Genomic DNA, 27,915 nt, shown 5'->3' on the forward strand with positions numbered 1-27,915 from the left:
AATACATAATGGATTGTAATAATATAATACATAATTTTGTATTAATTTTTAATATTCTCCGACCTTATTAGTATTACAACATTTACATTCATTTTGCACAAAAACAAAATCAAATCTTTCAAAAACATAAAATCCTCTTATAGTAATTTATACAAATATTTAGTACGTGCAGTTTATCATTGTTCATCATATTTTTATGATTAATAAATATTCACAAAAATTATCATTTAATTATACATATGGAAATCAGTCTCACTTTTAATTCTGTTCACTGACAAATATTTGTGCGTTAATTTGATGATTTATATTTCCTTTAATCCAGTTTTCAGAATTAATATTTGATTATAAAGTCTGATTTCATTAATTTACAATTATATTCTTCATCTACCAATGTCTTTTATTCTTATACATTTAGCTGCATAAAAAACAACAAAATTCAAGGCATAATTATTTCTTGGTACTTCTAGTTTATTAGATGCAATTCTTTGCTTACAGATAAACCATACCATGTTCTTACGATGTACATCTCCAACAATATTCTATTCGTATAGAAAGGTTGACATTCACTGACAACAGTTATACGAAATACATCTATTGCACTCCTGTTTTTTTTTTTTTTTTCTACTGGCAGTAAATCAATGTAAAAAAGAAAGATTGTATCCTATTAAGTAACTGTACCTAGTAGTAATTCTTAATTAGGAATGGTAAAGGGTTTATGATGGCTGCATAAAATAGCAAAACGTCTTCTCAATGTCTGACGCAATTCTTGTCGTTTTTCAAGAACTTGGCACATTCGAGATTTAAATTCCAATACTTCCTCAGCTGGAATATATTCTTTTTCTTCATCGCCTGATAAATAAGAATCCTAAAAGAAACAAATTATACAGAATATTAGAAATAAAAGTAAAGTTCTAAATAAAATTCTAAATTAGAACAAATTACATACTTCTAACATTTGTGTGAGTGTTAAACCTCCACCTCTTTCCTTTAGTAACGAGATACTATAACTGGAATGAACAAATTTATCAAATGGTCGTATATCGTGACAATCTCTCTCATGATTACAACATCCATCACTACAAGCTATTTCCGAACCCTCTGGAGTACTAGGAAGGGAAGAACTACTGATGTTATGCTCTGACGAATAACCATAATCTTGTGATGATTGTTCACTTGAAGAACTTTTCCTTTCTGAGATTGATAATTCGAAACGTTTTTTCATTTCTATCCACATATTACATCTTTTACTTGGCTTTCCAATCCAAGCATCTACTATTTCTTTAGTCATTGAATCTTTACAGTCTTCTAGACTGTGCCAATGATCATTTTCATTTTTTTCTGAAAGATCCTATACAATATATGATATTTAAATCTTATAACGTACGTCAAAGATTCAACGTGATAAAATAACATGATATTTAAATCTTAAAACGTACGACATTTAAAGCATGTATTGACAAATTAAATTATTACCTTGTATGATTCACATGCAAATAATTCTTCTTTAAAAAGGTTCTTCACAGATGTATTACATTTTTTTGTTTGAGTTGTAGAAATTTTGGTTTTCAGTTCAGAACTTTTTTTAATTGTATTTTTCTGAACATTTGATTTTTTAGGAAATGCTAATTGTATTTGATTTTCTTGTCGTGACATAGACTTCGATTTTTTTATACAGTCTGGACATTTACATGTAGGTGGTCCCTTATTTTTTGGATCTAATACTTGTAACTGCAACAAATAGACAATAATCATAATATTTGCGCATAATTAAATAAAGAAATACAATAATAATCTATTTACCTTATTTTGATCGATATTTTGTGTTGTGGGTTTTAAATCCCCACAAACACAAGATGTATCACTTTGTCTTTTACTTGAACACTAATAATAATTAATTTATATAGAAACATTAAGTATATAAATTTAAAAAATCTGTATATAAATAGTAACATACATCACATGTATTTTCTTTTTCTTCTATCTCATATCGTCGTTCTTTCTTCTTTTTGCGTTTCAAACGTAACTTCTCTCGTCGTTGTTGTTTTGCTATTTCTTCTCTTGTTAATTCCTCGTAGAGAAGTTCTAATTGAGAAACACCTTGTTTAACTTCTACAGCCATCTGTGAAAAATCACATAATCATTTACAAATAACTTAATTAATTCAGTAACATATTACAAATTTTATCAATTATACTTGGAAATTCCTAGATAATGCATCTACAGCAACAGCAGCTAACACTTTGCATACAGTTTCCTCTTCTCTTAATCGTCTATGAATTCTATGTAAGCGTTCAGCGACACACATTGCTAAACATGTAAGTACCTCTTCCTGAGCAATTTCTAACGTTTTCGCGTGCCGTTCCCTATAATTTGAAGATCATTTTACAAACGAATTTCAAAATATAATTGTGAACAACAATTTCTTGCAATTCTATACCTTCCCATGAGTTCCGGCTGTATACGCCCCATAAGATTGCCCATGAAATATGAGTTTATAGGTATATGTACATGTCTATCACGTATGCAACGTCTGATCCCATAATATAAAGAAGCAACATAGCCTTTCTCTTTCTCTGGTTCAGGCTCTGTTGTCAACAGAGAAAATGCCAGCAGTACCTTTGTACGGCATTCACCACAAAATCTATAATTATAAATGCGATATAAAATGTTTGTAGACAATTATAAAAATTTATAAACTTACCGATGTTTACGTAAATATGTATCTAAAGTAGCTTCAAGACTATTACTTTCTATTAATGAAAGTGCTAGACGACATGTGTGATCCATACAATCCCATACTTCTTTCCATGCACTTGGAGGAGGTCTCATACGTTGAATTTCTAATGAATGCAATACACATCTTCTTGACTTTTTATTTCTAGGTTGGCCTTCGACTAAACTGTTTAACCTAGCGCTATAGTAAATATTAATATTGTTGAATATATGTACTTGAACAATATATATATAATATCCATATATATTTTATTACCTGTGTCCTTGCAACATTGTACAAAGCAATTGTGGTGATTCTAGAACATCATCCTTTATTGATAACAAACCTTCAGGTGTAATCACTAATGGATCTAATGCTGGATGTCCTGATTTCATAAGATCATAGAATAGTCTTTCAACACTAAATATGTATAATACTAGTTAATACAGAGATTTAACACATTCATTACATACATTATATTTAAGTATAATACCTCCTTCTGCAACCAACACATGGCACAGCTTGGCTTAAGACCACAAGCATATCCTTGCATGTCACTTCAAACGAAGCTTTAATTTCTTCTTTCGTAAGTATATTAAGCTTTCTAATAAATTCATCGAGCTCTTTACCGCAAACTAACGGACTATCACAAATTGCTCCTAAATCATTTATATCCATCACCATCTATAAAAAAATAAACATCACATTGTGTGATTAAATTTAATTTTATTCTTTTTGAAACAAAGTCAATACACATCAAAGTCAAATACTTGTAAAGAAAAAATATTCTTTTAAGAATGTATTCCAATTATATACTTAACTTACGATATATTATAAACATGTAATTTATAACATAATAATATAAAATATGAACTTTATTATTTGTTTAATTTATTTAATTGTTAAAAATACATGGAAGATACTCAATTAAAATTTATTTAATACTTTCTTATACAAATAAAAACAATAAAAATGTAATATATCACATTTTTATGAATGAATCATTCAGTTTCTCATACACTTGCTTAGTAACATTTAGTTGAAGTATAAAAAAAGCCAATCATTTTGACATTCTTTTTCTCAGAAAGAGAAAAACAAAATCAAGGTGACCGCGTAAATGCAAATAAAGATCGGAAATAACTGCAAAATCTCTGATTCTATGAAGTTCCAGTGACTAAACCAGAACACCAATATCAAACATAATACTCCGAATTAGTTACGATATAAGCATGTATTCATTGTCTTAGGTTAAGTCAGAAACATCATGGGATGCCATTACGTAAGTCCTGTTGAGCTTTCGGTTTTTAATAGCCAGACACTGTAATTTACGAAAAAAAAATGACAAAAGAAGATTATACTCACCGTAAGATTCTCATCGACAATGAATGGCATTTGTCTTCGCGTCAAATTGACCGGGTCATCGTCCCGCCAAACATTCACCAGCTTTGCCATTACTGTTGAACTCCTCTATTAACAACAATTATGAATGTGACAATGCTCAATCTTAAAATCTGGACATATCGCCATTAATAATTGTAATCCACTGCTATACCAGAAAAATAAGTAGACAGTATCATATGTCTGCCATTTGCAACGAGTGGTTTCTCACTTCCGCCCTGCGTGCATTGTCCCGCTTCCCTCTCTGTGCGTCATCTTATTCTTATTCTAAAGAGATCATGTTCTAAAGATTAAAGATTATATTATAATTAATCACTCAAGGACATTTTCCACCGGTACAATTAAACAATCGTAATCTTAATTCATTCTCAACGTTTTCCACACATACAACTCTTCTTTTCAGGTAGATTCGTATAAATGATATCTTTTAAGTTTACCTGTCATTTTAACATAATTTTCATCTTGTCTTGTGCAATAGTCGAATATAATCTTCGTATATTTCTGTTACAATAGAACTTATTTAGATAGCTTTGGGCAGTTAGAGTATATAATTTTTAATTTAATGTAATTTTGTTTCTATTTTTCTACTAATACAGTTTATTAATTAAAAATTTCAATACGATTAACAATATCTTCGTAAAACAATTTAAAGTATGTATTTATAATGAATATGCACGTATAAATAAATACGCAATTTGTATATACATACATACATACATTCATAAAATAAAGCATAATAGTATATTGTTGTTAAAATAAAAACTGCTTAATACATCAAAGAAAAATTTATATAGCCCGCCGATATATACTTGTTTAAGCACGTCTATCGCTGACGTGTCATAAGGTAATACATATATATCTATATACTACCTGTATCTAATACTTAATAAGAAGTTATTCCAAACACATATTTACATAAGTATGTATTTCCATATAGTGCATGTATTTGTTTTTCTTCCTCTAAAAAAAATTATATAAAAAATGACAATAGACATATGGATTCAATAATTAAATCATTCCTTGAAATGCATTTCAATATTTCGTTAAGTCAATTTTTCATTTTCTTCATTATTAAATTTTTTATTTACAGCGAGCATAACATCTTCCCAATAATTTATTAATATTTAGAGAATGTTATTAAAAATTATGTTTACTAAGTATGTTTGGTTATTACCATTGTTTGCATCTGTTTTATTGTATTCAAATGATTATTTGAATGATGTTACATTTAATTTTCTGAGCAAGTGGTTAAATGCTATCAAAAATGTTTACTCTGATCTTAATAGAAAATTAAATATAGAGTCAAACAAGAATGCAAATCAGAAAGTATTTACATCAACTGAACTTAAGAAATACACAAATTTAAAAGATGGTTTGTACATTTCGATATTAGGTCAAGTTTTTGATGTCACAAAAGGTGCAAAATATTATGGTCCTGGTACAACTTATCATGCATTCACTGGTATTATGAGATTACATGCATTATTGCATGCATATATAGTATATATCTATACACACATACATACATATACATATGCATTTATATATTTATAGGTCGTGATGCATCTTTAGCATTTATTACTGGAGAATTTAATGATGACAGCTTAACAGATGACATTTCCTCATTATCTGTACATCAAATTCAGGCATTAAATGATTGGGTTCAATTTTATAATAAAAATTATATTTATAAAGGTACCTGGTAGCTAAATAAGTATTTATAGATTATTTCATCACCTTGTTTTTTTAAATAGGAAAATTAAATGGTAGATATTATAATGAAGATGGTTCTCCAACTAAGGAATCTTACAATGTACAAAAAATATTAATAAATGCAAAAGAAAAGCAATTTGAAGAAGTGCATAAAAAAAGAATGTTTCCTCCATGTAATATAGAGTGGAAACCAGATTCTGGAACTGTAGTATGGTGTACTAAAAAAAGGTAAGCACAACATGTAAAAATATTGATTAAATATTGATTAAAAACAATATTTCTTTCTCTAGTGGAGGAATAGAAAGAGATTGGGTTGGTGTACCAAGAATGTTATTTGAATCTCCAAATTCTAAAGAATATAGATGTGCTTGTGTAAAACTTAATAGTAAAGAATATGAAGAAATCAAAGGCATGATAAGAGAATTTCCTCAATGTCCAAAAACTTCAACAAAATGTGCTGTGAAAACGGAAAACTAATAAAACACAAAGACGTATTATAGTTGATAAATATATAATTTCAATAGTGACATTTACAATTCTATGTAAATTTCATTATTTCATTATTTCTTACATCTATGAAAGTATTTTTTCTAATTGAAACTAAGTAATAATTTTTATATATATTTTGATATACCATATTGAAATGTAATTATAAATGATTTTTAATACAAAATATAGTATATTTATCAGGAAGAATATAATAGTACTTTTATCATTTAAAGATAATTTTAAATTAACATTTATATCATTTTTTTATATGTTCAGTCTTTTAATATATATTATTTTAAAAATTCATAAAATTTCTTATTGCTCTTCAATATGTATTTCATTTTTTATATATATTGATGAATACATAAAAATAAATATTGAATAAAAGTACAAGAGTACTGTGTAATACATTAAGATGTTATGATATAAATAATAAATGCACTATATAAATAATCATAATTTAATATAACAAAAATTTTATAAGTTAATAAAGAAATTAATATAAGTTCACAAATTATGTCATTTTATGACAAAATTACATGTAACTTTTATTTATTATTTCAATGCAAAAGCTTTTTTTAAGAAATACACGATTTTATTGATAGCTTTTATGAAATAGTGCTCTTCATATCTTCTTGAAAATCTTTTTGTTGTATTTTAATTCTTTGTTATCATAAGTACTATTTTTTGTACTTGTTCATACTCATATAAAAAATTGAAAAAATGTTACAAATAAACCATAGAGATGCATTAAGAAGATAATTTCTTTCCATTGTGTCCTATTATAATTGGTAAAAAAATTTCTTATACCACTTAATATTTTGACATCTTCCACTTTCTCTAATTTTCAACTTTTGTAGGTGATTCTGCTTTAATACCATTTAACTTATCTAACAACATTTGCATTGATGCACGTTTTCGTTTAAAACTGATCTTTGATCCAAATACCTTTTTAATTTTTGCTCTTCTTTTCTTTAATTTACTATCGGTAGGTTCTTCTTGAAATTGTATCATACGTTTAAACCTCTTCACACTCATATATGTAATACATTCACTTGGATCATCTTTTTCCTCATAAATTGTTTCCAGATTATTCAATTTCCTTTTTAAATTTTTGTTTAAATAATACTCTTTACAATCAGTTTCTTCTGAGTGTGCTTTATTGTTTTTACTGTTATCTTGCATTTTTGAACACGTTCTTTTGCTTGGTTTTAAACTGCATCTGATAATATATAAGTAAATAAATATATAAATATATAAATTTAATATAATTTAAGATAAATATATGTACAATAAAACCATTTGTTTATGTATTGATTAAAATTATGATATCATTATAAATATTATTGTACCTTCTATTAAGATTCTCATTAGATTCACTTTTAGGAATTCTTTTTCTTAATATCCTTTTTTCTGAAGATGGTAAATTTGTATTCATTGTAAGCATTTCTAAGCTTGCTGTTACTGCAGGTAAATTAGTATCAATTAAATCATATGCTTCTTTACTGAAAAATTTAATTTACATTTATAATAATTTATTTTTGAGTAAACTATATTAAATTGTTTGTGTTCAAATTAATATTATAAGAAACTTATTATAAGCAATCAATTTTCAAATACATAAACATTAAATTACTAAATTGTTAAAAAATAAGTATGAATATATTTGCATATACAAATCATAACTTGAAGAATATTGTTTCTTTAGAAATTTACAATTATACAAACTTACGTTTCAAATTGTATATTGTCCATTTGTAAAATTTAAATATGTATTCACTTATTTATAAATTACTTGAAAATAATTCAATCATATACAATTATAATTAACACTTTTTAAAAAAATCATTCGAAAAAAATTATAACAAGCAGCTTAGTATTATAATATATTTAGCACATCCGCATATGCTTTAATTCTTTAAAAATATAATATCCTCCAAAGAAAGTTGTTAAGATACAATCTTTTAGGCAGAGCATTCACTATGTTTTCAGAATTTGAAATCGTAGCAGAAACTATGCATCATATAAAGATGTTGTGTTCCTTTGTTCTATGGTATAGAAAAAAATTGAAAGTAACCTCTTTCTAATAAAAACTATCACAACCGACGTTTTTAATACCCTACAATAATTGTTCTTTTCAACTATAATACTGCGATCTCGTCTTACACTATTGAGTATTGAACTTTAGCTCTAAAGAGCAACAGCGCTCTCTTAAGTAAAGCTTGGAATACTTACTAACCAATGATAGAAAGTCAGCTATCGCGTCCTTATACGTTTCTATAACACTCATGGAAGACTACGTGAAGATGTCAAAAATATTTATGTACGAAATTAAATTTTACGAAATAAATAAATAAATATATATTATTAAAAAAAAAGTAGTGGAATTACCTAAATGTAGAAATATGAAGAAAGAAAGAACGGCCGATAATAGCCGACCATATAAATTATAAGTATCTCCAAGAATTTTGTGATGTAAACAAAAGCTATTAATTATAGTTAACATTCTAATAAACAAAGTTTTATGTAATTCTCCTAATTTATCTCAAGAACTCGTTATAGAAAATATTGACTATAAAAAACTTCATTATTGTTTAACTTCATTTTTATATTATTATATTAAGGTTATGTTTACAAAAATTCATAGCCAGAATTTTTACAATTTTATAGCCAGAATTTTGACACTAAGCTGTAACTTCTTTCCAGTAATAAGCAAATTTATTTAATTTTTTATCTTATTTTGTTTATTTTTATTTTATCAACTATTATTTAACATTTCTTTTTATTACACGGCTCATCAAATATTGAGCCTTACAGGTATAAGCTTCCAAAGGAAGAGCATTATTGTAAGTATAACTATTACAGCTAATTGAAATTGTTTTCATTTTAACTCATTTCAAATATTTATTTCACACAGGGATTTGTAGAATTAACAATAGTTCCACTTAGAGATACATTAAGACTTGTGAAACTAAATGCAAAACAATGTAGAATATACAGAGTATGTTTAAATGATACTTATGAAGCACCATTTCAATATTTTGATCCATTTTTAGATATCTGTCAAGGAGATGGCAAACAGTAAGTACTTGAAATCAGTTATAAAATTTTTATATAATGGAAAATTGTTATAGCACCATAATACTTTTTTAGACGATCATTGGAGTTTTTTTCAAACATGCATTTAGCAGCTGCACAAAGAGTTGATGCAGATAACAATGCAGGAGAATTAGTTGTACAAATTCCACCAGATGCTGCACATTTAGTTGCAGAAGGTAGAAGTTTAAGAATTAGCATTGAGTTTTCTTTGGAACAACCTCAGGGTGGAGTGCATTTTGTTGTACCAAATTGTGAAGGGACACTAGCAGAGGTATAGTAAATTTGTTACATACAAAAATTAATTTTAATTTTGTCAATGTCCACTTAAAAATTTTCTTATAGAGAGGTGCACATATGTATACATATAGTTATGAAAATTCTTCAAGATTATGGTTTCCATGCGTTGATAGTTTTGCAGAACCATGTACTTGGAAGTTAGAATTTACTGTTGATGACTCTATGACAGCTGTATCTTGTGGTGATCTTTTAGAAGTTGTATATACTCCAGATATGCGCAGAAAAACTTTTCATTATGTTCTTAATACACCAGCATGTGCACCAAACATTGCACTTGCAGTTGGGTAAGTTATTTTAATTTTATATGTAATAAATATAGTAGTAAGTTTCATATTTTTAATGTAACTTCCATTTTTTCAGACCATTTGAAATATTTGTGGACCCATATATGCATGAAGTAACACATTTTTGTTTGCCACAGTTACTACCATCACTAAAAGTTTCTGCAAAATATATGCACGAAGCATTTGAATTTTATGAAGAAACATTGTCAAATAGATATCCTTATTCTTGCTATAAACAAGTTTTCGTAGATGAGTTAGATGAAGATATAAATGCATATGCTACTATAAGTATTCTAAAGTAAGAAATTGAAATAATTAATTTTAATATTAAATATGTCCATAATGACTGTAAATTAAATATTTATTTATAGTACAAATTTATTACATTCGACTGCCATCATTGATCAAGTTTATATTACGAAAAAAGCAATGGCACAAGCTGTTGCAGAACAATTTTTTGGTTGTTTTATATCTATGCAAAATTGGTCTGATACATGGTTACCTAAAGGTATTTCAACATATTTAACTGGTTTATATGCAAAGAAATGTTTTGGAAATAACGAATATAGAGAGTGGATACAATCGGTAAATTGATTTTTTTTGCTGTTCTATTAAAATAATTTTGTAAAAGTTTAACATTATTAATATTTTTAGGAACTTCAAGAAGTTGTAAAATATGAAGAACAGTTTGGTGGTATAATATTAGATCCTTCTCAACCACCAGCTCCATTACCTATCGCAGCTAATACACCAGCACCTACACCTAGAGCCCCAGATCCCGGATTCTATTTTCCAATAAGAAATTTACACACAATGTCTCCAAAATATATTGAAGTACTTCGTAAAAAAGCACATTTGGTCATTAGAATGCTAGAACATCGGATTGGTCAGGAATTACTTCTACAAGTATATGCATATATCTACAAATACTATATTATTAACTATATTATTAACTTCGTTAACGTTCTAATAATAAATATATAACGTTCTAATAATAAATTTTATTATTTTTCAGGTTTTCAACAAACAGTTATCTCTTGCTGCTAATGCTGCACAACAAAAAATTGATTCTGGACTTTGGTCTCATATGTTAATTAGTACAAATGTATTTACAAAAGCAATTTTTACTGTAACAGGTAAAGATATGGCAGTTTTTATAGATCAGTGGGTTAGGACTGGTGGTCATGCAAAATTTAGCTTAAGTTTTGTATTTAATAGAAAAAGGTACTTATATTTTGATTTGAATTTTAAGTTTGTATAAATTTTAGTTATTTATCAAGCTACGTTTTATATAGGAATACGGTAGAATTAGAAATTCGGCAAGATACTACAAATCAAAGAGGAATTCGAAAATATGTTGGTCCACTCTTAGTTAATATTCAAGAATTAGATGGTACTTTTAAACATACTTTACAAATCGAAGGTACTGTAGCAAAAGCAGATATAACATGTCACAGTAAAAGTCGTAGAAATAAAAAAAAGAAAATTCCATTATGTACTGGAGAAGAAGTAGATATGGATCTTTCTGCTATGGAGTAAGTATTATTTCAATACACAATTCAAACTCTAATGTTATTAAAATTATTTTTTTATAGAAAAATATATATTTATGAAAATTTTTATTTCATGCAGTGACTCTCCTGTATTATGGATAAGATTAGATCCTGAAATGACACTTTTGCGTGCAGTTCAAATTGAACAACCTGATTATCAGTGGCAATATCAATTAAGACACGAAAGAGATGTTACTGCGCAATTAGAAGCTATTGAAGCTTTACAAAATCATGCAACACCTGCTACACGATTAGCATTAACTGACACTATAGAAAATGAACATTGTTATTACAAAGTTAGATTACGAGCTGCGCATTGTTTAACTAAGGTTATCTATATTTTAAATATTCGTGTTTTAAAATTATTTATAAGCCTCGTTCACTTACATTACAATCATTATTGTAGGTAGCTAATGCAATGGTTGCAACATGGGCAGGCCCACCAGCAATGTTAGCTATATTTCGAAAATTATTTGGTTCGGCTTCGTGCAGGCGAATAATCAAACAGAACAATTTCTCAAATTTCCAACATTATTTTTTGCAAAAGGTTTGATTGATATTTTTTGTGACAAATTATTTTACATTGTGTATTTTTACAAATTTTATTTTATGATTTTAGACTATACCTGTAGCGATGGCTGGTTTACGTAATGCTCATGGCATATGTCCGCCAGAAGTTCTAGCTTTCTTGATGGATTTATTTAAATATAATGATAATAGTAAAAATAGATATTCGGATAATTATTATCGAGCTGCATTAATTGAAGCGCTTGGAGCTACTGTTACACCTGTAATTAGCGTGCAACAAGGGTATAATAAACATTTAAGGGTATAATAAATTATATTTATCATATATATATGTGATTATATATTAATGTTTTTCTTTAGGACAGCTATTACTGCTGAATCTCTATCAGTTGATACTAGAGCTATATTGGAGGAAGTCACAAGAAATTTAAATTTGGAAAAATTGTTGCCTTGTTATAAGTATACAGTTAGTGTTGCTTGCCTTAAAGTCATACGAATTTTACAAAAATTTGGCCATCTTCCCAGCAATTCTCATCTTTTCAGAGCATATGCCGCATATGGACAATTCATAGGTATAGAAGATGTTTTGATATTTTGATATGTTTTATACATATGCATTATATATTAATAAAATGCTGACATTCATGTATTCTTATCATGGCTCCTTTAGATGTTAGAATTGCAGCATTAGAGGCATTAGTAGACTTTACTAGAGTAGACGGTAAATGGGAAGATCTAGAATTTTTGTTAGATATGATAGAAATGGATCCTCATCCTGGAGTGCGACACAGATTAGTAAGACTTATGGTTGAAAATCCACCATTTGAAAGAGCACATAAACATCGTTTAGATCGTCCTGAATTGGTCGACCGTATATGGAATTTAATTAAGTATGTTGGATTTTAATTGCTATTTATTTCAATTTTCTTTCTTTAATGCATTTAACACAAACTTATTCTTACAGTGGTATGCTCTCTCACGATCCTAAAATTCGATGTGATCTAGTTGATTTATATTATACCTCATATGGATCAAAACGACCACTTTGCCTTCCCATTCCTGAACTTGCTGCTATTACTAAACCAAAAAAAGCAGGACCTCCAAGCCCTGAACAAGATGTAAGATCTTGTTTCAAGCAATTACATAAAAAAAATAAAACAAATTACTGATTTCCATTTTTTGTTTTTAGATAAAACCAAACGTATCACATATAAAACATGAATCATCGATAGTAGAAATCGAGAATACAAGTGGAGCAAATAAAAAGAAACTTTCTCCAAATAGAGACATTCCAGGTCCTTCTAATTTAGTAGATTATACCCCGGAAATAAAGCGACAGAAACTGGTAACTAACGTAGGATATGTCAGAAAAAAGTAAAATTAAGATCTGTTTTGAAATTGCAATCATAAAATTATATTTATTTGTTCGCATTTGTATTTTAAAAAGGATGATCGTACACCTTCTGTAACTAATGATGGGAAAGTAAAATCAGAGTATTATAGTGACAATTCTGCATCATTACCTGGCATTATGGGAACACCAGGGCCAGTAGGTTTCGAACCAGGGATGTTTAAAAAAGAAGGAGAAGAATATAAACAAAAAAGTGACTCTGTCAATAAGGTAAATCATATTACAATCTTTCTCTGTTAATATTCTTATTTCGTACATATATATATATATATATATATATATTCTATATGCATTTATTATAGATATTATTTTTTATATCATTTATTTTGCAGAATAAGAAAAAGAAGAAGGATAAAAAGAAACATAAGCACAAACATAAACATAAACATGATCATAAACACGGTAAAGATAAAGACAAAAAGGACAAAGACAAAGTTAAGGAGAAAGAGAAAGATAAAGAAAAAGATAAGACAAAAGATTCAAATTTAAAGGTCAAAGAAGAAACTTTAAGCTCAGCAAGTTCTAGTCTTAGTCCAGATGCGACAACTGTTACTAACGAATTTATTTTTCCATAGTAAAATTAACATATTGTAATCTTTTAAAGCTCTATATTATTATTTTTATATAATTTAGAAATATATAATTTTAATGCATAATTTTAATGCATCATGAATCAGAACATTAAACATCAAATATTGTAAATACATTTTTAAATATGTTATACAAAAGATATTTTCATTTATTTTGTAAATAAAATAACTAAAATTAAAATTATTCTCCTTCTATATATTTTACTATATAATATATTTTACTGAATAAATTAACAACTATCCTTTTATGTAAAAAAATGATTAAATGAATAATAGTAACAAATACAAAAGTATAAATATTGAAACTAAAAACTGAATAAGTCTATAAAGTCTAAATAAGTTTGTAAACTTACTAAAAAATATATATTTAAATGAAAGACTATTTTATATTGCTTAAAATTAAACAACATTTTAAACGGAAATATTTAATAAAACAGTAATTTAGGTAACAAAAGAATATTTTTTAACGTTACGTCGACACTAGAGACGCGCTTATATTTAAATACTTCTTGCGCATTAACTAGGATGGCGTCTGTGGTGTTGCGGCAATTTCGAAGGGAATAGTGAGTTTTGAAAATTTTGACAACGACCTCGAGAATGGCAGATAATCAACAAAGTAGATTTGAAAAGTCTCTCGGTCTATTAACGACTCGTTTTGTCACTTTATTACAGAAAGCAAAGGACGGTGTTCTTGATTTAAAAGTAGTAAGTGCTTTCATAAATTCTTAGATATAAAAAGTTAACCTACTTGCTAGGTTAAGTTGTCGCGGGCGTTCACGCCATTTCCAGCTTGCGGGAATTTTGAAATTAGTTTCACTGAAGTTAATAATTCATATTCATTTAGAATATGTTTCTAACGTTGATTATTTCTATATCACAAATTACTTTCATTTCACATTCCATAAACAACATGTTGCGAGTTTTAATATCTCAACGTGCTGTCCTACATAACCTAAAAGACAGAACACAAATCGCGATTATATTTGACAAAGCAATTTTATAATATTCTAGGCAGCTGATATTCTAGAAGTTCGACAAAAAAGGCGAATTTATGATATAACTAATGTTCTTGAAGGTATTGGACTCATTGAAAAAAAAAGCAAAAATAGTATCCAATGGAAGTATGTTTTACTTATGTTCATCATATGTGTATTCTTTAACATATCACAACTACATTTTTGTACACCTTATTGTAATAATAAATAATTTAAATATATCATCAGAGGAGCAGGTCCAGGTTGTAATACTCAAGAAGTTGGTGAAAAATTAACTGATTTAAAAGATGAAATAAGAAAATTAGAAGATCATGAACAGTTATTAGATATGCATACTCAATGGATTCAACAAAGTATAAAAAATATAGAAAATGATTTAATTAATAAAAAATATGCATATATTACTTATGAGGATGTTAAAGAAAATTTTCCTGACGATTTTGTATTAGGAATTCAAGCTCCACCTGATACTGAATTAAATGTACCAAAATATATAACGCAGGTACTAACTTACTTTTAAAGAAATTTATATTTCTGGTTAGTTTTAAATTAATATGATTATATTTTATTGCATATTATTAATGTTAGACGTCAGAGGATGATGACAAATTGAATTATGAAATGTTTCTAAAAAGTAATTCTGGAGAAATTAAGGTGTATATGATTCAACCAGAACTAGCTAAAACATATGATAATAAAATATTAGAAATGAGACTACAAGAGGAAATAAAAGGCACAAAAAGAGTAAAAGAAGAAGAAGAGAAAAAGGAGGAAACTAATGTTAAACCAAAGAGAAGAGTTGGAAGGTAAGAATAATTCTATAAATATAAAAAAATTTGCTCTATTCGCATCAAAAATAGTAAGATATTATTTTTGATCTGCAAAGAGCACAGAGTAAAATGATCTTTATAGGGGTGAATAGATATCAAGAAAAAATCTATTCTATTGGTATGGATCTTACATTTGCAATATATTTCAATATTTTAACAGTAAAATAAATTAGTTAACAATTCTATTTTAACTACAAATTTTAATAATTTTTAATTTTAGACCTCCAAAAGGAACTAGTAAACCTGATCCTGTTATATCTGATGAGGATGAAGAAGATGATGCAGACTTGATAGAAGCAAAGATAGTACTTCGAGATGTTAGCACATCAGGTAAATAATACTCATTCTTAAAATATGAATATAGTAAATAATATTTAATATATAAATCGAATTAATTGTTATAATTTTAGATATTGCACAAAGGGACTTGGAGTTATTTGATCAAATTTATTCTGACAGTAAGTAAAAAGTTAAATTAAATAAGCTATAACAAATATTAATATAATTTCTTAAACTTTTATTTTCAGTTTATGGACCATTAGTAAGATTAAGTCCTCCACCCAGTGAAAAAGATTATCACTTCAATCTTAGTGAAAATGAAGGAATTTGTGACTTATTTGATATTGCAGCGAAATGAGTAAATGAGTTATGTAGTTCAAATGATTGAATGATTCAGACTGTGCCAATAATGTGCAAAATTGCAGAAAAATTTATTGACAATTTCTGAAGGCTGTTCTATGTATATAATTTTAAAGAATGGATATGGATAATTATCATTGAATACATGCAGTATTTTTTTATTAATAGAAATAAAAAAATTAATACAAGTTATAGAAAAAAAATGTTTATATAAATTTTGTTGCATCTTTATTTAAGTAATAAGAATTCTAAATTTTGACGGATTCTTTATAGTTTGTGACTATGATTATGATTTATTTCTATAAATTTGTTTATAAACTTAAACCTTATATGCGAAACAAACAAAACTATGTTTTTATTTATAGTAGTTTCATATAAGGAAAGTGTTAGAGAAATATTTTTACGAATGACATGTGTCCAAATTAGCATTGTTTTTGCAAACTGTATCTATTTTATTAAGTTACTCTTTTTACTTGTTTAATAATGATTTTTTGAGACAGTATAATGTACATTCTGTACAATTGTCAAAATATATAAGAATGTATATAAGACTATCATCATTTATTGTAAATGAGTACATGCGTGCTCTTTTTATAATATACTTTCCATGTTTTATATTGTATGTTTGTTACTGCATTCAATGACACTAATTAAGTTTGTGAATATTATGGTTATTTAAGAAAAATAAATTTAAATGAAAACAAGATACAATTAAAGAGACCAAAACCCATAATTCACATCATAATAAAGTCACGTTACAACATTGTTAAATACGTGCCACTGATTCTAGAGAAACAGCTTAATCTATTCAAACCTCCTCATACTTTTTTTGATCCAATCGATTAAACTTTACTAATTGAATCTACATCTATTCTTCAATTTAAATTTTGCTGACGTCAGATATTTCAATATTGCTTTGCTCTACGACATCATGTATTCGCACGCAATTAAAAGACGATATGTAGCTGCTTGTACGATATATTAAACTATTGGAAAACTGTACTTGAAAGACACGAAATTACCAAGGACAGATAAGAATGGATCGACTAGTTTCGTCATCGTTGGTACTTTTGCGCGTGTCGAATATAAGTCTCGTCTCACGATTGCCAGTATGCGCGTGTTTCCCTAGTAGTGAATCATTTCCAGATGTGTCGGCCTTACAGGAGTATTGTTTCGTACAAATCCGCGGTGCAGCGAGTTTTCTCGCCTGACATTCAAACAAACCGCGGAAACATTATCAACTTCTCGACCCTTTATCAAAAAAAGGTACGCACGAGAAAATGTACATGAATAAGAAGATAATTTGAAAATTATTTAAAAATTTTGTAATCGAAATCTTATTGACATCATCATATTTGATAGCTTATTAGAATGTTGAAAATGAATTAAGTAATAGATGACAGTTTAAGTGACATAACTTCCTAAAAAACTTTTTTTTTTAATTGTATGTATACGTATATAGATACGTATATTAAAAAAACATTTCCGTCTCTAAAACATTGCACGCACTCTTTTGTTTGGCGCGTAGCATCATTCATTCTAAATTGATTTGTCACGTGTCGTGAACAAAAAAATATATGAAATTTATCAAATTCGATACTCTTCGCGGAACTAATAAATTGCACAGTTCTATATTATATATATATGCTAATACAGATAAATATGTATTCTAGATAATAATAGTATAATCTAATTGTTTAGCTTTGCAGTTTCGTTTAGTTTTGCTTATGCGTCGTTTTATCGATTACACAGTTGTTTACAATATAGATTATTTACATTATATTTTTATGTTTAACATTAACAATCAAAATATTTTGTATTTTAGTGACTACTAAATATGCGTCTTATTTTAATAAAAATTCGCGAGGTATCGCAAAAATACCCGATTGTAAGAGGAATGGCTTCTTACACAGTCATTTGGCCGACAGGATGCTTAATACAACAAAAAATAATAGGACATGACGAATTAAATTATATGCAAGCATTAAGATTTAGTTTATATGGTGGGTTTTTTGTAGCTCCAACACTATATTGTTGGATAAGATGTTCTTCATATTTTTGGCCAAAGTCAGACCTGAAGTCTGCAATTACCAAAGTATATTAAAATTAATTAATTAAAACAATTAGCATTTCACAAGATATAATCTTTTAATGGTTAATAATATTTATTTTTTAGGCTTTAATAGAACAAGTCACATATAGTCCTACTGCAATGTGTTGTTTCTTTTTTGGTATGAACTTACTTGAAATGAAACCAGTGATGGAATGTATTGAAGAAGTTAAACATAAATTCTGGCCTACATACAAAGTAAAGCTAATATATATATAATATATATAATTAGTATTAAATTCATATATATATATAATTAGTATTAAATTCATATAACCAAAAAATTAAACTAAAATTTTTATTTTTCAGATTGGTGTTTGTGTATGGCCTGTTTTACAAACAATTAACTTTTTTTTTGTCCCAGAACATAATCGTGTAATTTATGTAAGTTGTTGTAGTTTAATTTGGACATCTTTTCTTGCATATATGAAATCTTTGGAAACAAAGAAATTACAAAAAGATTTAAAAGGTGACAATAATTTAAAGTACAAAGGTCAAAATATTATTGATCAAAAAGAAGATAAAAGTAAAAGGGTACGATAAAAATTTAGATAAAAATTATTTAGTTCAATTGATTAATTTATATACATACATATACATATGTAATATGTATATATATAAATGTATATGTTCAATAAATTATACTGTGCAATAAGGTCAATTGCAATGCCTGTTGTCTACAGTACAAAATAAATTAAAAAATTTTATGTATAAATGTAGATTATATGTTTGAACAATTAAAAATTTATGACAGTTAAAAATCATGAAAGTATGTATAATATAATATTGTTATTAAATTTTCGAGTGATATTTATTGTGATAACAGTGACACTGTTGACGACTTATATTTATTGTTACTAAATGATAAAAATAAATGATTGTTAAACAAATTATTATCTTTTTATGAAAATAAATTTTCGTATTTTAGTTTTAAATTGCATATTTCACTTTCTAAGTTCAATATATGTTCTCGATATTCTTTTTCGTTTTTCTATCGATTGTACATAGTAATTTCAATATGGCTGCGTTGAAGATTAAAAGTTCAAATCATCATAAGTTGTCAAATGCAAGTCAGTACACTTAACAGATGTTATTAATAAGAAACATGTGATTTTCTGTGTATATTTTTAAAAATATGCAATAATAATCGTGAAAAGTAGCCTGACTAGACTACATAAATATAAATATAATAAAACGATATGAGGTTATGATACAAATTTAATATATGTATAGTAACTTGAAATTTCGACAACTTATTTTTTTAAAATACTGAACTTCTAGTGCTGAGATATGGCTCGTTCCTCGATATCAGCACAATGTGATTTAATTGCGTCATATATGGATGGAATTCACGTTAAAATTGCAGAGGCCTATAAACCTCCACGAAAGATATGTTTACCAGCTGCATATAACAATAAGCTACCGGACGTGTCGAAATTAACTTATGATTTCAATTTGGAACGATCAGTACTTGAGAAGGTTGAGTATTATTTTACATCAATTCATGATATACATTTATTTGAAAATGATTTGCATTTTATGATGCATGTAAAATTCTCTTTTAACATACATGATTATTAATGCAATTATGACTCGAATATAAATTTGTGTATTACTTAAAAAAAAAAAAAAAAAAAATGAACTATAATTTGCAATAATTTGATTTATAGATGACAGAATGGCGTAATGTTAGACAAGCGAATAGCAAAGCACGGCATGCACGATTAGATGAGAAAAGAAAGAAACAAAAAACTGAATTTTCACCTCCACCACCACCTCCATTGCCTGATATCGCAAAGCCTATAAATGCACCTGTGCCTGAAACAACAATTCTTACTCCACAGCCTTTGTCTCCACCTGCCAATGATTTTCAAGATCACATAAAAGCAAATGGTCTTGATTTTGCTGATTTTGATAATGATACAAGTAGTCCATTTGATAACATGGAATTAAAAACAATTAATGAAATGGAAGAACTTGCTCAGGTTAATAAAATATTTTATTATTATTATTATTATTAATTGATTTGTAACAAATAGTAAATTTAATACATATTATTTTATATAGGTATTACAGCCTACGTCTCAATGGGTACCATCAGCAAAATTAGAAAGTTTATTAAATGACTTAAGTGTCAACGATAAGTCAAAAACTCATATAAAAGAAGAAAATGATAATGTCAAAAATGAAACTATTGATCAAGAGGAAGTTAATGAACAAGAGAATATCAAACATCGTAGTGTATCTGCAATTGTACAAGAGCTTCAAAGAGATTTAAAAAGACCACTTATGGAGGTAATAATATTTTTTTATAAAAAGTAGTATATATATGAATGATTCCAATTTTTGGATTACTTATCTATAATATGTACCACAGAATTGGAAACCTTGGCCAAATTTAGAAAGTCCTGACACAAGCACTCATGAAACATTAAAGCAAGAAGAATCAGTGGTAACAAATCAAGTTGCTCTTATGAATTTACTATTAGATTTAACAGAGGAAGATAAAAAATTAGCTCGACACTTGAACGATATGGGATTTCCTTTATCGAGAGCTGCTCGTGCTATACGCGAATTAGATGGTCAGGATAATAAAAAAATTGTAGAATATTTATTAGCTGTACAAGCTTTAGAAGAAATTGGAATTTCTGGAGAGGAAGCTGAAAAAGCTCTTGCTCTTACAGAATATAATCAAGAAAAAGCCAAAGTTTATTATAAAAATCTATGTATCTTACGAAATTTAGGTTTTTCTGAAGAAAAGGCATCTGCTGCACTTCTAAAATGTAATATCGACCGCGATAGAGCTTTAGATTTTCTAATAGCATAATAGAATTTTGTAAAAAGTAATTATTAAAATGGTCTAAACAAATTTTTTACTGCACAAAAGGTAAGATTTTAATGTATAAAATAATTCAAAATTGAAGATTTAAAAAGACACATTATTTTAAAAATAATCGTGTAGTGAATAAAATAACTAATTTTTTCGTATGAAGGAAGTTCAAAGTACTAGCCATTATAAAATAAAAATATGTGAATGTTTTGATATTAATTTATACTAAGCGTTGCTAAGGAATATTAAAAAATTGATACAAAGCTGATTTCAAACATTAAACTCTTATTTTTTTTATGTGTAATCTATTTACAGAATTTAATAAAATATCATTAATTTATACAATGCCAAGAATGCCTGATGATCATATTGGAATGTTTAGAAAATTCAGCTGCACATCTGAAAAATTAAATCTGATATACATGGATCTATGAATAATATTTCTCTTACCTTTTACAACAACACAATGCAACTGTTGTTATAGACTCTGTATAATGACTAATGCCTATAATTATCCAAGCTTCTGTAAAAATTGGTTGTTGGCATTGAAAATTCACACAAATACTAATTGGGCCATTCATTAGCAAGTTACATGAAACGTTAAAATCAAGTTTCTGGTAATTTCTTATTGTAATTGGTTCATATTGAACATTTATACTTATAGGTGATACAGAAATATTAAGTGTATGTTTATACCTAAAATTCACGCAATAACACTTAAAGTAATAATAATACAAGGAGTAACATAAGTAAGCAATTACCTTTCAGTATAAACCTTTCTCAAAGCTAATTCCCATAAAGAAATAACTTTATTTTCATGTATATTATGAACTTTCAAAAGCTGGCGTGGTAAATCAATCGTGAAATCAGTATCCTTTTCATGCAATGCATTTATTTTTATTTTTAATTTTATATTTGTACGTAATGTATTGTTTTCACAATGAGTTGTAAAACATCTGTGATTGTATATATGTATATATTTATAGATTCAGTAATAAATGCAAATAAATTTGTTTCTGAGGACTTTAACATACTTTAAAATTACATTTGTTACTAAATTATTTTTAAATTATGAATATCATATACTGTAATGTACATACCCATAGCCTAAAACATTTCTTTGATTTTGGACAAATAAATCTTGAATTTGAGCTGTTAACTGATGAACAAGTGGATAAGATAAATAATTCAAATATACATTTGCATCAAATCTAATACAAGGAGACGACACAAATCCATTTAATGGTAAATACCTCAGCCTATATAAAAATTATTCTGCATAAAGTAAAAGCATTTAAAATGTTAACAACAATCTATTGACAATAAACTATAATTCGATTCATTGAATGATTATTCAATATAATAACCTGTTAGAGCACACTGAAATTATTGACAGTTGTGGAGATAAAGTCAATCTATTTGGTAATTCTTTTAAACAATTATTATCAGCAGTTAGTTCTTTCAATTTAGGCAAGGAACCAATCCATTCTGGTAGTGCAACAAATTTATTTCCAGAAATAGATAAGATTTCTAAATTATGCATTTTATTCATTTCTATAAAAATTATATACACATTCAAGTTAGATAAAGTTATAAATTTGAAATTACTTGTAGCATCTAGGAACTTACCGAATGGTAACTTGCTTATAGAATTATCATTTAATAACAAGGATTTTAGACTAATTAAGTTTCCTATGTAAGGAGGTATTTGCTCCAACTTGTTAGCACTCAAATCAAGAACTGTCAGCTGATTCATTTGACAAAGTTCTAGAGGCACTTCTTTAATTAAATTCCCATAGATATATAAATTAGTAACATTAAACAGTTCTATAATCCACGGAGGTAATGTAGTGAGTTTATTCCATTTCAAATATATCTCTTGAATGTGGCCCCCATAAATCCTTATCGCTTCAGGAAATTCCACAAGACCTCGACAATTCCAATGTAATATTACCTTGTTTTTGATCTCTTTCACCATTTCTGTAGAATCTGAGTCCATTTTTAAATAAATTTAATCAAGATTTGATGTTTCATATATAAAATTGAAGAAGTAGATTCTGAATTTTTGAGGTTGGCAACCAACCTTCAAGGTATGCTCAAAATAACTTTGGCCTGCTTGAAAGATTTATATTAATAACCCATTATATAGCAACATTATTTTATACTATATTTTATAACTGGCTTGAATTTACAATCGCATATATTTACTGTATAAATTCTCTTTAATGAACATAAAAAAAAATTAACATACAATCTATTAAAAACATTTCAAACTGCAATTATTTTGTTATTAATATTCAAATTCTGTGTCTGTAACACAAAATATTAAAATATAACAATTTCACTTGTTGAAATACATCGTTCATTTCACTAAATTTAATTTACTTATGTATACATTGATAAAAGACGTTCAATTTTGCTTTTTACATGTTTGTACTTACTGTTCTTTTAACAATGATGAAAGAAAGTAGATAAGTGACATTATACGTCTTTATATTACACATTCTGCACAATTACATTTTACGATATACGTTGGTAATAAATTTATTCTCAACATATCGTATAAAATTTTACAAATAATATACGTAATCATGTTGAAGATACTAAACGTAAAACATATTTTCATAGTTATCTTGTACGTAGAAACATTTACGTTTATTGTTAATTATGAATCTTACCGATAAATTGCACTTCGCAGTAATCAATACATGACGAGCAGTATCTGTCATCACTGTGCACGTTAAATCAGCTGATTTAGCCATGATATGTATAAGTATTATATACTGAAAACGTTTTGTCTATGTAGTTTTTTGACACTTTATAGAGTATATATGTACATGAATATCTTTCTTCATACAAAACTAATTTACTTGGAAGTTAATTCGAGAATAAATTCGATATATACTTACATATGTACTAATTAATCTCATGAAGTTTCTAAATACGTATCTAATCCATCGTAATCATACGGTTTTTCTAATTTTTTTTAAACTCATCAAGAAAATTAACTTGTCATAAATTCATTACAATTTACAGAAATATAATGAAATAGGTATTTTTCAGATTTTTCAGTTTAGTTCGTCGAAGAATAAAAGTTTATTATTCATTTGAAATTTAAAAGTTATGGTTCAAAGAGCAATATTTTTGAACAAGTGCTTCGATCTATTGCGTAAAATCTGTAAATTTTTATTCACGAATTTTATAGATCAAATGAAGCATAGAAAGAAAGCTTAAAATCTGATATACTTATAATTGTAAAAGTGCATAAATTGATCTTCTTAATTAGTTCTCTCTATGAATAAAAATTTCATCAATTAAACCAACATACTAGCGTCCCGTAGCGGTGAGATAGTGGAACTAAAATATGATGCTGATCATTTGAGTACTTCTGAATTTTGATTGGAACTGAAAAAAATATCCACTAAATAGCAGTATTTGTTTAAATAAAAAATTCACGCAATGTGAAGAAAGGAGAATAAGTTATAATTTTGTCGTTTCACCGTTACGTACTAGTATTTTAAGGCTTAAAATATCTAAAATTTTGGCCATGAACCGAGCATATTTTCATTTGCAGGAAAACTAATTAACAGGGTTAATTTATGAATTTTTGCAGTTGTATCTTCATTCGTAAATCCTAAGCTTTTCATCTTTACGTTATATTTGACTAAAGATTTGAAAATTTGTTGACTTTTCCATTTATGTTCCATACGAATAAAGATTTGAAAAGCAGATCGAAAGATTCGCGCAAAGAATATAAGAATTGTCCCTTAGGTTACAGAACAGTTTTTGATATGATCTAATTAGTGTTAATTATTGACTATTATTCATTATTAACCATGTTTCATTATTGAAAGGTGAAATTATTCATTTATTAATAAAATCATTTATTAGTAAATTAAAATGTAAGTACATTTTTCACATTCCACAAGGGATAATTTTCAAAATTTACATTAGATCATATGTTTGTTGCAGCTTTTGTTTATGGAAATAAGTCGATTACATTGATCGGAAATAAAATATACTTAAACACATAAATTATAATACGAGTACATTTAAATTATTAAAACTATCACTGTAACTCTGTTTGGCTCTACCAGGCGACGCTCGCGTCTTGCGAGTAAGTGTCAGGCTACTTTAACCGAGACCTAACCTAAATTGAACTTAATTGTTAGCTAGTTAATTGTTTATAAATAATTGCATCGCCTTAAATATACTTGTCTAAAAATTTGCCTCTTGTGCGTTCTAAAGAACGCAGTGCAATTATTACCATATAAATCGAAATACGACACTTGTCTTGAAAATAGTATCGTCCAACAAAAGATTATATTTTATTGTTCGGGTGTAAGGAGTGAAAAAGTTCGCTTCTATCGTCGATTTGTTGTTCGCGATATAGAACAATGTATAAACGTAAATTCGACGAATTAGAAGATAACAGCGTTATGAAAGTACCGGTGAAAAACTCGTTAGATTCGGATGAAGAGGATGATGATGCTAATGAGGATAATTACAATATTATGAGCGACGATGAAATCGAAGGTACGTAAAGGTATAAAAAAAAGTATGTTTAACGTCACGTTAAGTGTACATGTTTAATTGTTAGGCGCCGAGGATGGACCAAGTGCTCCAGAAACAAATGTGGGATTCACTGCGTTTAACATGAAAGAAGAGTTAGAGGAAGGACATTTTGATAAACAAGGCCATTATCTGTGGAACAAAGAAAAAGAAATTAGAGATAATTGGTTAGACAACATTGATTGGATGCAGGTTTGTAGAACTATTCGGATGATTTTACTCTTGGAATATAGGAGAAAATTGGTGTACTAAATTTATATAATTATATAGTAAGAATTGTGGCATTGGTAGTTTAAAGTCAAATACAAATTTGCTTGAATGTTTCTAATTTCTTTTCTTGTTCTTGGACCTTTGCATATTGAAATATCAGAATATGTTTTCATACAGCAGATGTAGAATTATCTGTAAACCTGCCTTGTTTACTCAGTAATGCAAACCATTACTAAGGCATAATCTTGATAGATCAAACCGAGTTCTGCGCCAAGTGTAAAGAAGGATAATGAAAGGAGTGAGACACACGGGCTGGCAGATAGCGATAGCGAAGATGAAGGTGCAGATATTATGTTCAATCCGATTCAGGTTTATAAACAGATGCTGGAATACTTGCAACCTGGGGAAACTGTTTCTAAGGCTTTATGCAGACTTGGTAGCTATTTTTTACTGATTGAGTTTCATTTGGAAGAAAATGAAGCTAAATCGGTATTTGTACGTGTTTGTTACTACGATTGTTCGCAGGAAAAGGAAAAAAAAGATTAACTACCGCGGAAAGATGGAAGAGGAAACAGGAAAAGAAACCGGTGGAAGATGATCAAAATTCTATTAATATAACAAAATTAACAGAATTAGCAAATGAATTGCTAACTCGTACTGGAAATATGGATATATATCAGGAAAATTACGAGCAAATCAAAACGAAGGTAATTGCAATCGTAATAAACGAGAAGCGAACAGTGAATGATATTAAAAATTTCTAATAAGTTATCTATGATGTCATTTTCGTAGATTCAGCTAGGAGAAAAGCATGCTCATCCTTCGAAACAAGAAGCAGAGTTGGATATGTATGCTGACGATTTCGATGTAAAAGAAAAAGCGAAATTGGATGGGAATGAAAGTAATTATATTTTCAGAGAAATTATACATTGCCCCTAAATAATCTTTGTATTACATTATGCTTACTATATTTTCAGGTAATATTAAAGAAACCGATAATTGTGAAGAAAACGAAAATAAAGAAGAAGAAGTAATGTGGGAACTGAAGTGGTCGCAGGATGAAAATGCGGAAGTTTATGGTCCACATACAAGCGAACAAATGCACGTATGGGCGAAGGAAGGATATTTTAAAAGTGGGGCTTGGGTGCGGAGAACGGGACAGAACAATCAGTTTTATAATGCTGCAAGAGTGGATTTTGAACTTTACCTGTGATGTTTTGTTCTCGCATTTAATTTCATAAGAGAATTAGCACCTGTAATTCTTTGATGATAAATTGCGACACTAGTGGTTTGATTCCGAGGCAATGGAAAACAATGTTTAATGTAACAAAGCATAGACTAATTACATGTCAATATGTACAGTATCATTACAGACTTTAACGAACATATACTATTCTGATATTTTGCAACTATAATATAACAAGTATTGAATCTAAAAACTGTGTTTCTCTGTATTTAAAAAAAAGAAAAAAAAAAGAAGAGTATTGTCAGTAATACTACCGAGTAATAATTCATCCATATAACTAAATTGTATAAAACATTAATTGTCCATTCTTGATACATATCGCACGAATAAAACTATTCAGAAAATGTATCTGTTATCTCCTGCTTTTAACTCTTGAAGATATTTACCTTTATGGATGTATTTTAGACA

At 27.7% G+C, this 27,915-nt stretch overlaps 9 protein-coding genes across 19 annotated transcripts; 6 read left to right on the plus strand and 3 right to left on the minus strand.

Moving 5' to 3' along the window:
• Positions 1-447: 447 nt before the first annotated feature.
• On the minus strand, positions 448-4,370 carry LOC122538222 (gametogenetin-binding protein 2-like). Its single transcript, XM_043672115.1, has 12 exons — positions 4,266-4,370; positions 4,076-4,180; positions 3,207-3,397; positions 2,990-3,133; positions 2,702-2,914; positions 2,438-2,641; positions 2,195-2,363; positions 1,955-2,119; positions 1,801-1,881; positions 1,474-1,728; positions 947-1,348; positions 448-865 (listed from the first exon to the last, which is right to left on the minus strand). The coding sequence occupies exons 2-12, from the start codon at positions 4,163-4,165 to the stop codon at positions 692-694; spliced, it is 2,088 nt and encodes a 695-aa protein (XP_043528050.1). The 5' UTR covers positions 4,166-4,180; positions 4,266-4,370; the 3' UTR covers positions 448-691.
• LOC122538224 (neuferricin) lies at positions 3,782-6,351 on the plus strand. 3 transcript variants are annotated; one of them, XM_043672120.1, is made up of 5 exons: positions 3,782-3,992; positions 5,505-5,573; positions 5,666-5,806; positions 5,866-6,052; positions 6,115-6,351. In XM_043672120.1, exons 1-5 carry the CDS (start codon positions 3,983-3,985, stop codon positions 6,299-6,301), a joined length of 594 nt encoding a protein of 197 aa, XP_043528055.1. In that variant the 5' UTR covers positions 3,782-3,982; the 3' UTR covers positions 6,302-6,351. The 3 variants fall into 3 exon arrangements, with proteins under 3 accessions (XP_043528055.1, XP_043528054.1, XP_043528053.1); XM_043672119.1 differs by lacking the exon at positions 3,782-3,992 and adding an exon at positions 4,373-4,514 and having other exon boundaries at positions 5,202-5,573; XM_043672118.1 differs by lacking the exon at positions 3,782-3,992 and adding an exon at positions 4,867-5,030 and having other exon boundaries at positions 5,202-5,573.
• Positions 6,352-6,749: 398 nt separating this feature from the next.
• LOC122538229 (protein tantalus-like) lies at positions 6,750-8,129 on the minus strand. The gene is made up of 3 exons (XM_043672129.1): positions 8,046-8,129; positions 7,666-7,818; positions 6,750-7,535 (listed from the first exon to the last, which is right to left on the minus strand). The coding sequence occupies exons 1-3, from the start codon at positions 8,066-8,068 to the stop codon at positions 7,154-7,156; spliced, it is 558 nt and encodes a 185-aa protein (XP_043528064.1). The 5' UTR covers positions 8,069-8,129; the 3' UTR covers positions 6,750-7,153.
• An 87-nt stretch (positions 8,130-8,216) lies between these two features.
• On the plus strand, positions 8,217-14,270 carry LOC122538230 (transcription initiation factor TFIID subunit 2). The gene is made up of 19 exons (XM_043672130.1): positions 8,217-8,762; positions 9,105-9,159; positions 9,231-9,394; positions 9,467-9,683; positions 9,755-9,993; positions 10,070-10,291; positions 10,365-10,578; positions 10,648-10,899; positions 11,009-11,217; positions 11,289-11,528; positions 11,626-11,875; positions 11,953-12,093; positions 12,166-12,356; positions 12,435-12,646; positions 12,745-12,964; positions 13,039-13,192; positions 13,264-13,419; positions 13,522-13,695; positions 13,818-14,270. The coding sequence occupies exons 1-19, from the start codon at positions 8,719-8,721 to the stop codon at positions 14,058-14,060; spliced, it is 3,597 nt and encodes a 1,198-aa protein (XP_043528065.1). The 5' UTR covers positions 8,217-8,718; the 3' UTR covers positions 14,061-14,270.
• Positions 14,271-14,601: 331 nt separating this feature from the next.
• On the plus strand, positions 14,602-17,243 carry LOC122538220 (transcription factor E2F4-like). The gene is made up of 7 exons (XM_043672113.1): positions 14,602-14,780; positions 15,087-15,196; positions 15,299-15,572; positions 15,659-15,876; positions 16,121-16,230; positions 16,311-16,358; positions 16,428-17,243. The coding sequence occupies exons 1-7, from the start codon at positions 14,673-14,675 to the stop codon at positions 16,535-16,537; spliced, it is 978 nt and encodes a 325-aa protein (XP_043528048.1). The 5' UTR covers positions 14,602-14,672; the 3' UTR covers positions 16,538-17,243.
• Positions 17,244-17,372: 129 nt separating this feature from the next.
• LOC122538221 (mpv17-like protein) lies at positions 17,373-19,951 on the plus strand. Its single transcript, XM_043672114.1, has 5 exons — positions 17,373-17,805; positions 18,365-18,634; positions 18,716-18,847; positions 18,959-19,183; positions 19,931-19,951. The coding sequence occupies exons 2-5, from the start codon at positions 18,377-18,379 to the stop codon at positions 19,934-19,936; spliced, it is 621 nt and encodes a 206-aa protein (XP_043528049.1). The 5' UTR covers positions 17,373-17,805; positions 18,365-18,376; the 3' UTR covers positions 19,937-19,951.
• LOC122538219 lies at positions 19,940-21,518 on the plus strand. The gene is made up of 4 exons (XM_043672112.1): positions 19,940-20,128; positions 20,320-20,634; positions 20,717-20,944; positions 21,027-21,518. Exons 1-4 carry the CDS (start codon positions 19,940-19,942, stop codon positions 21,474-21,476), a joined length of 1,182 nt encoding a protein of 393 aa, XP_043528047.1. The 3' UTR covers positions 21,477-21,518.
• A 226-nt stretch (positions 21,519-21,744) lies between these two features.
• On the minus strand, positions 21,745-24,488 carry LOC122538217 (leucine-rich repeat-containing protein 28-like). Of its 9 annotated transcripts, none has more exons than XM_043672106.1 (9): positions 24,389-24,488; positions 23,921-24,262; positions 23,563-23,591; positions 23,109-23,468; positions 22,847-23,033; positions 22,580-22,738; positions 22,241-22,435; positions 21,930-22,175; positions 21,745-21,878 (listed from the first exon to the last, which is right to left on the minus strand). In XM_043672106.1, exons 4-9 carry the CDS (start codon positions 23,455-23,457, stop codon positions 21,812-21,814), a joined length of 1,203 nt encoding a protein of 400 aa, XP_043528041.1. In that variant the 5' UTR covers positions 23,458-23,468; positions 23,563-23,591; positions 23,921-24,262; positions 24,389-24,488; the 3' UTR covers positions 21,745-21,811. The 9 variants fall into 9 exon arrangements, with proteins under 9 accessions (XP_043528041.1, XP_043528044.1, XP_043528039.1 ...); XM_043672109.1 differs by having other exon boundaries at positions 23,563-23,594; XM_043672104.1 differs by having other exon boundaries at positions 23,109-23,591; positions 23,921-24,082; positions 24,158-24,262; positions 24,389-24,487.
• A 1,077-nt stretch (positions 24,489-25,565) lies between these two features.
• On the plus strand, positions 25,566-27,693 carry LOC122538216 (CD2 antigen cytoplasmic tail-binding protein 2 homolog). Its single transcript, XM_043672100.1, has 6 exons — positions 25,566-26,015; positions 26,080-26,243; positions 26,514-26,697; positions 26,787-26,968; positions 27,054-27,162; positions 27,239-27,693. Exons 1-6 carry the CDS (start codon positions 25,877-25,879, stop codon positions 27,472-27,474), a joined length of 1,014 nt encoding a protein of 337 aa, XP_043528035.1. The 5' UTR covers positions 25,566-25,876; the 3' UTR covers positions 27,475-27,693.
• Positions 27,694-27,915: the final 222 nt, after the last annotated feature.

This window comes from Frieseomelitta varia, unplaced genomic scaffold (genome assembly GCF_011392965.1).
Source record: "Frieseomelitta varia isolate USP_RPSP 00005682 unplaced genomic scaffold, Fvar_1.2 scaffold_976, whole genome shotgun sequence".
Classification (NCBI taxonomy): domain Eukaryota; kingdom Metazoa; phylum Arthropoda; class Insecta; order Hymenoptera; family Apidae; genus Frieseomelitta; species Frieseomelitta varia.

What these genes read in the sequence shown, in the direction of transcription:
- LOC122538230 (XM_043672130.1), top strand. Translation starts at nt 8,719, where the DNA reads ATGAAGAAAGAAAGAACGGCCGATAATAGCCGACCATATAAATT. An exon ending in GTAATTAGCGTGCAACAAGG is followed by an intron (nt 12,357 to 12,434) that starts GTATAATAAACA and finishes GTTTTTCTTTAG; the next exon opens with GACAGCTATTACTGCTGAAT. An exon ending in AAAGTGACTCTGTCAATAAG is followed by an intron (nt 13,696 to 13,817) that starts GTAAATCATATT and finishes TTTATTTTGCAG; the next exon opens with AATAAGAAAAAGAAGAAGGA.
- LOC122538219 (XM_043672112.1), top strand. Translation starts at nt 19,940, where the DNA reads ATGGCTCGTTCCTCGATATCAGCACAATGTGATTTAATTGCGTCATAT. An exon ending in AACGATCAGTACTTGAGAAG is followed by an intron (nt 20,129 to 20,319) that starts GTTGAGTATTAT and finishes TTTGATTTATAG; the next exon opens with ATGACAGAATGGCGTAATGT. An exon ending in AAATGGAAGAACTTGCTCAG is followed by an intron (nt 20,635 to 20,716) that starts GTTAATAAAATA and finishes TATTTTATATAG; the next exon opens with GTATTACAGCCTACGTCTCA.
- LOC122538221 (XM_043672114.1), top strand. Translation starts at nt 18,377, where the DNA reads ATGCGTCTTATTTTAATAAAAATTCGCGAGGTATCGCAAAAATACCCG. An exon ending in TGAAGTCTGCAATTACCAAA is followed by an intron (nt 18,635 to 18,715) that starts GTATATTAAAAT and finishes TTTATTTTTTAG; the next exon opens with GCTTTAATAGAACAAGTCAC. An exon ending in AATTCTGGCCTACATACAAA is followed by an intron (nt 18,848 to 18,958) that starts GTAAAGCTAATA and finishes TTTATTTTTCAG; the next exon opens with ATTGGTGTTTGTGTATGGCC.
- LOC122538217 (XM_043672104.1), bottom strand. Translation starts at nt 23,478, where the DNA reads ATGGACTCAGATTCTACAGAAATGGTGAAAGAGATCAAAAACAAGGTA. An exon ending in TATAAGCAAGTTACCATTCG is followed by an intron (nt 23,034 to 23,108) that starts GTAAGTTCCTAG and finishes TAATTTTTATAG; the next exon opens with AAATGAATAAAATGCATAAT. An exon ending in AGAAAGGTTTATACTGAAAG is followed by an intron (nt 22,176 to 22,240) that starts GTAATTGCTTAC and finishes CGTGAATTTTAG; the next exon opens with GTATAAACATACACTTAATA.
- LOC122538224 (XM_043672119.1), top strand. Translation starts at nt 5,243, where the DNA reads ATGTTATTAAAAATTATGTTTACTAAGTATGTTTGGTTATTACCATTG. An exon ending in TAAAAATTATATTTATAAAG is followed by an intron (nt 5,807 to 5,865) that starts GTACCTGGTAGC and finishes TTTTTTAAATAG; the next exon opens with GAAAATTAAATGGTAGATAT. An exon ending in GTATGGTGTACTAAAAAAAG is followed by an intron (nt 6,053 to 6,114) that starts GTAAGCACAACA and finishes TTCTTTCTCTAG; the next exon opens with TGGAGGAATAGAAAGAGATT.
- LOC122538220 (XM_043672113.1), top strand. Translation starts at nt 14,673, where the DNA reads ATGGCAGATAATCAACAAAGTAGATTTGAAAAGTCTCTCGGTCTATTA. An exon ending in TACCAAAATATATAACGCAG is followed by an intron (nt 15,573 to 15,658) that starts GTACTAACTTAC and finishes TATTAATGTTAG; the next exon opens with ACGTCAGAGGATGATGACAA. An exon ending in TGATCAAATTTATTCTGACA is followed by an intron (nt 16,359 to 16,427) that starts GTAAGTAAAAAG and finishes TTTTATTTTCAG; the next exon opens with TTTATGGACCATTAGTAAGA.
- LOC122538216 (XM_043672100.1), top strand. Translation starts at nt 25,877, where the DNA reads ATGTATAAACGTAAATTCGACGAATTAGAAGATAACAGCGTTATGAAA. An exon ending in ACAACATTGATTGGATGCAG is followed by an intron (nt 26,244 to 26,513) that starts GTTTGTAGAACT and finishes TAATCTTGATAG; the next exon opens with ATCAAACCGAGTTCTGCGCC. An exon ending in ACGAGCAAATCAAAACGAAG is followed by an intron (nt 26,969 to 27,053) that starts GTAATTGCAATC and finishes TCATTTTCGTAG; the next exon opens with ATTCAGCTAGGAGAAAAGCA.
- LOC122538229 (XM_043672129.1), bottom strand. Translation starts at nt 8,068, where the DNA reads ATGGACAATATACAATTTGAAAC. An exon ending in GACAATATACAATTTGAAAC is followed by an intron (nt 7,819 to 8,045) that starts GTAAGTTTGTAT and finishes TAAATTTTTCAG; the next exon opens with TAAAGAAGCATATGATTTAA. An exon ending in AATGAGAATCTTAATAGAAG is followed by an intron (nt 7,536 to 7,665) that starts GTACAATAATAT and finishes ATATATTATCAG; the next exon opens with ATGCAGTTTAAAACCAAGCA.
- LOC122538222 (XM_043672115.1), bottom strand. Translation starts at nt 4,165, where the DNA reads ATGGCAAAGCTGGTGAATGTTTGGCGGGACGATGACCCGGTCAATTTG. An exon ending in TTGCATGTGAATCATACAAG is followed by an intron (nt 1,349 to 1,473) that starts GTAATAATTTAA and finishes TATATTGTATAG; the next exon opens with GATCTTTCAGAAAAAAATGA. An exon ending in CACTCACACAAATGTTAGAA is followed by an intron (nt 866 to 946) that starts GTATGTAATTTG and finishes TGTTTCTTTTAG; the next exon opens with GATTCTTATTTATCAGGCGA.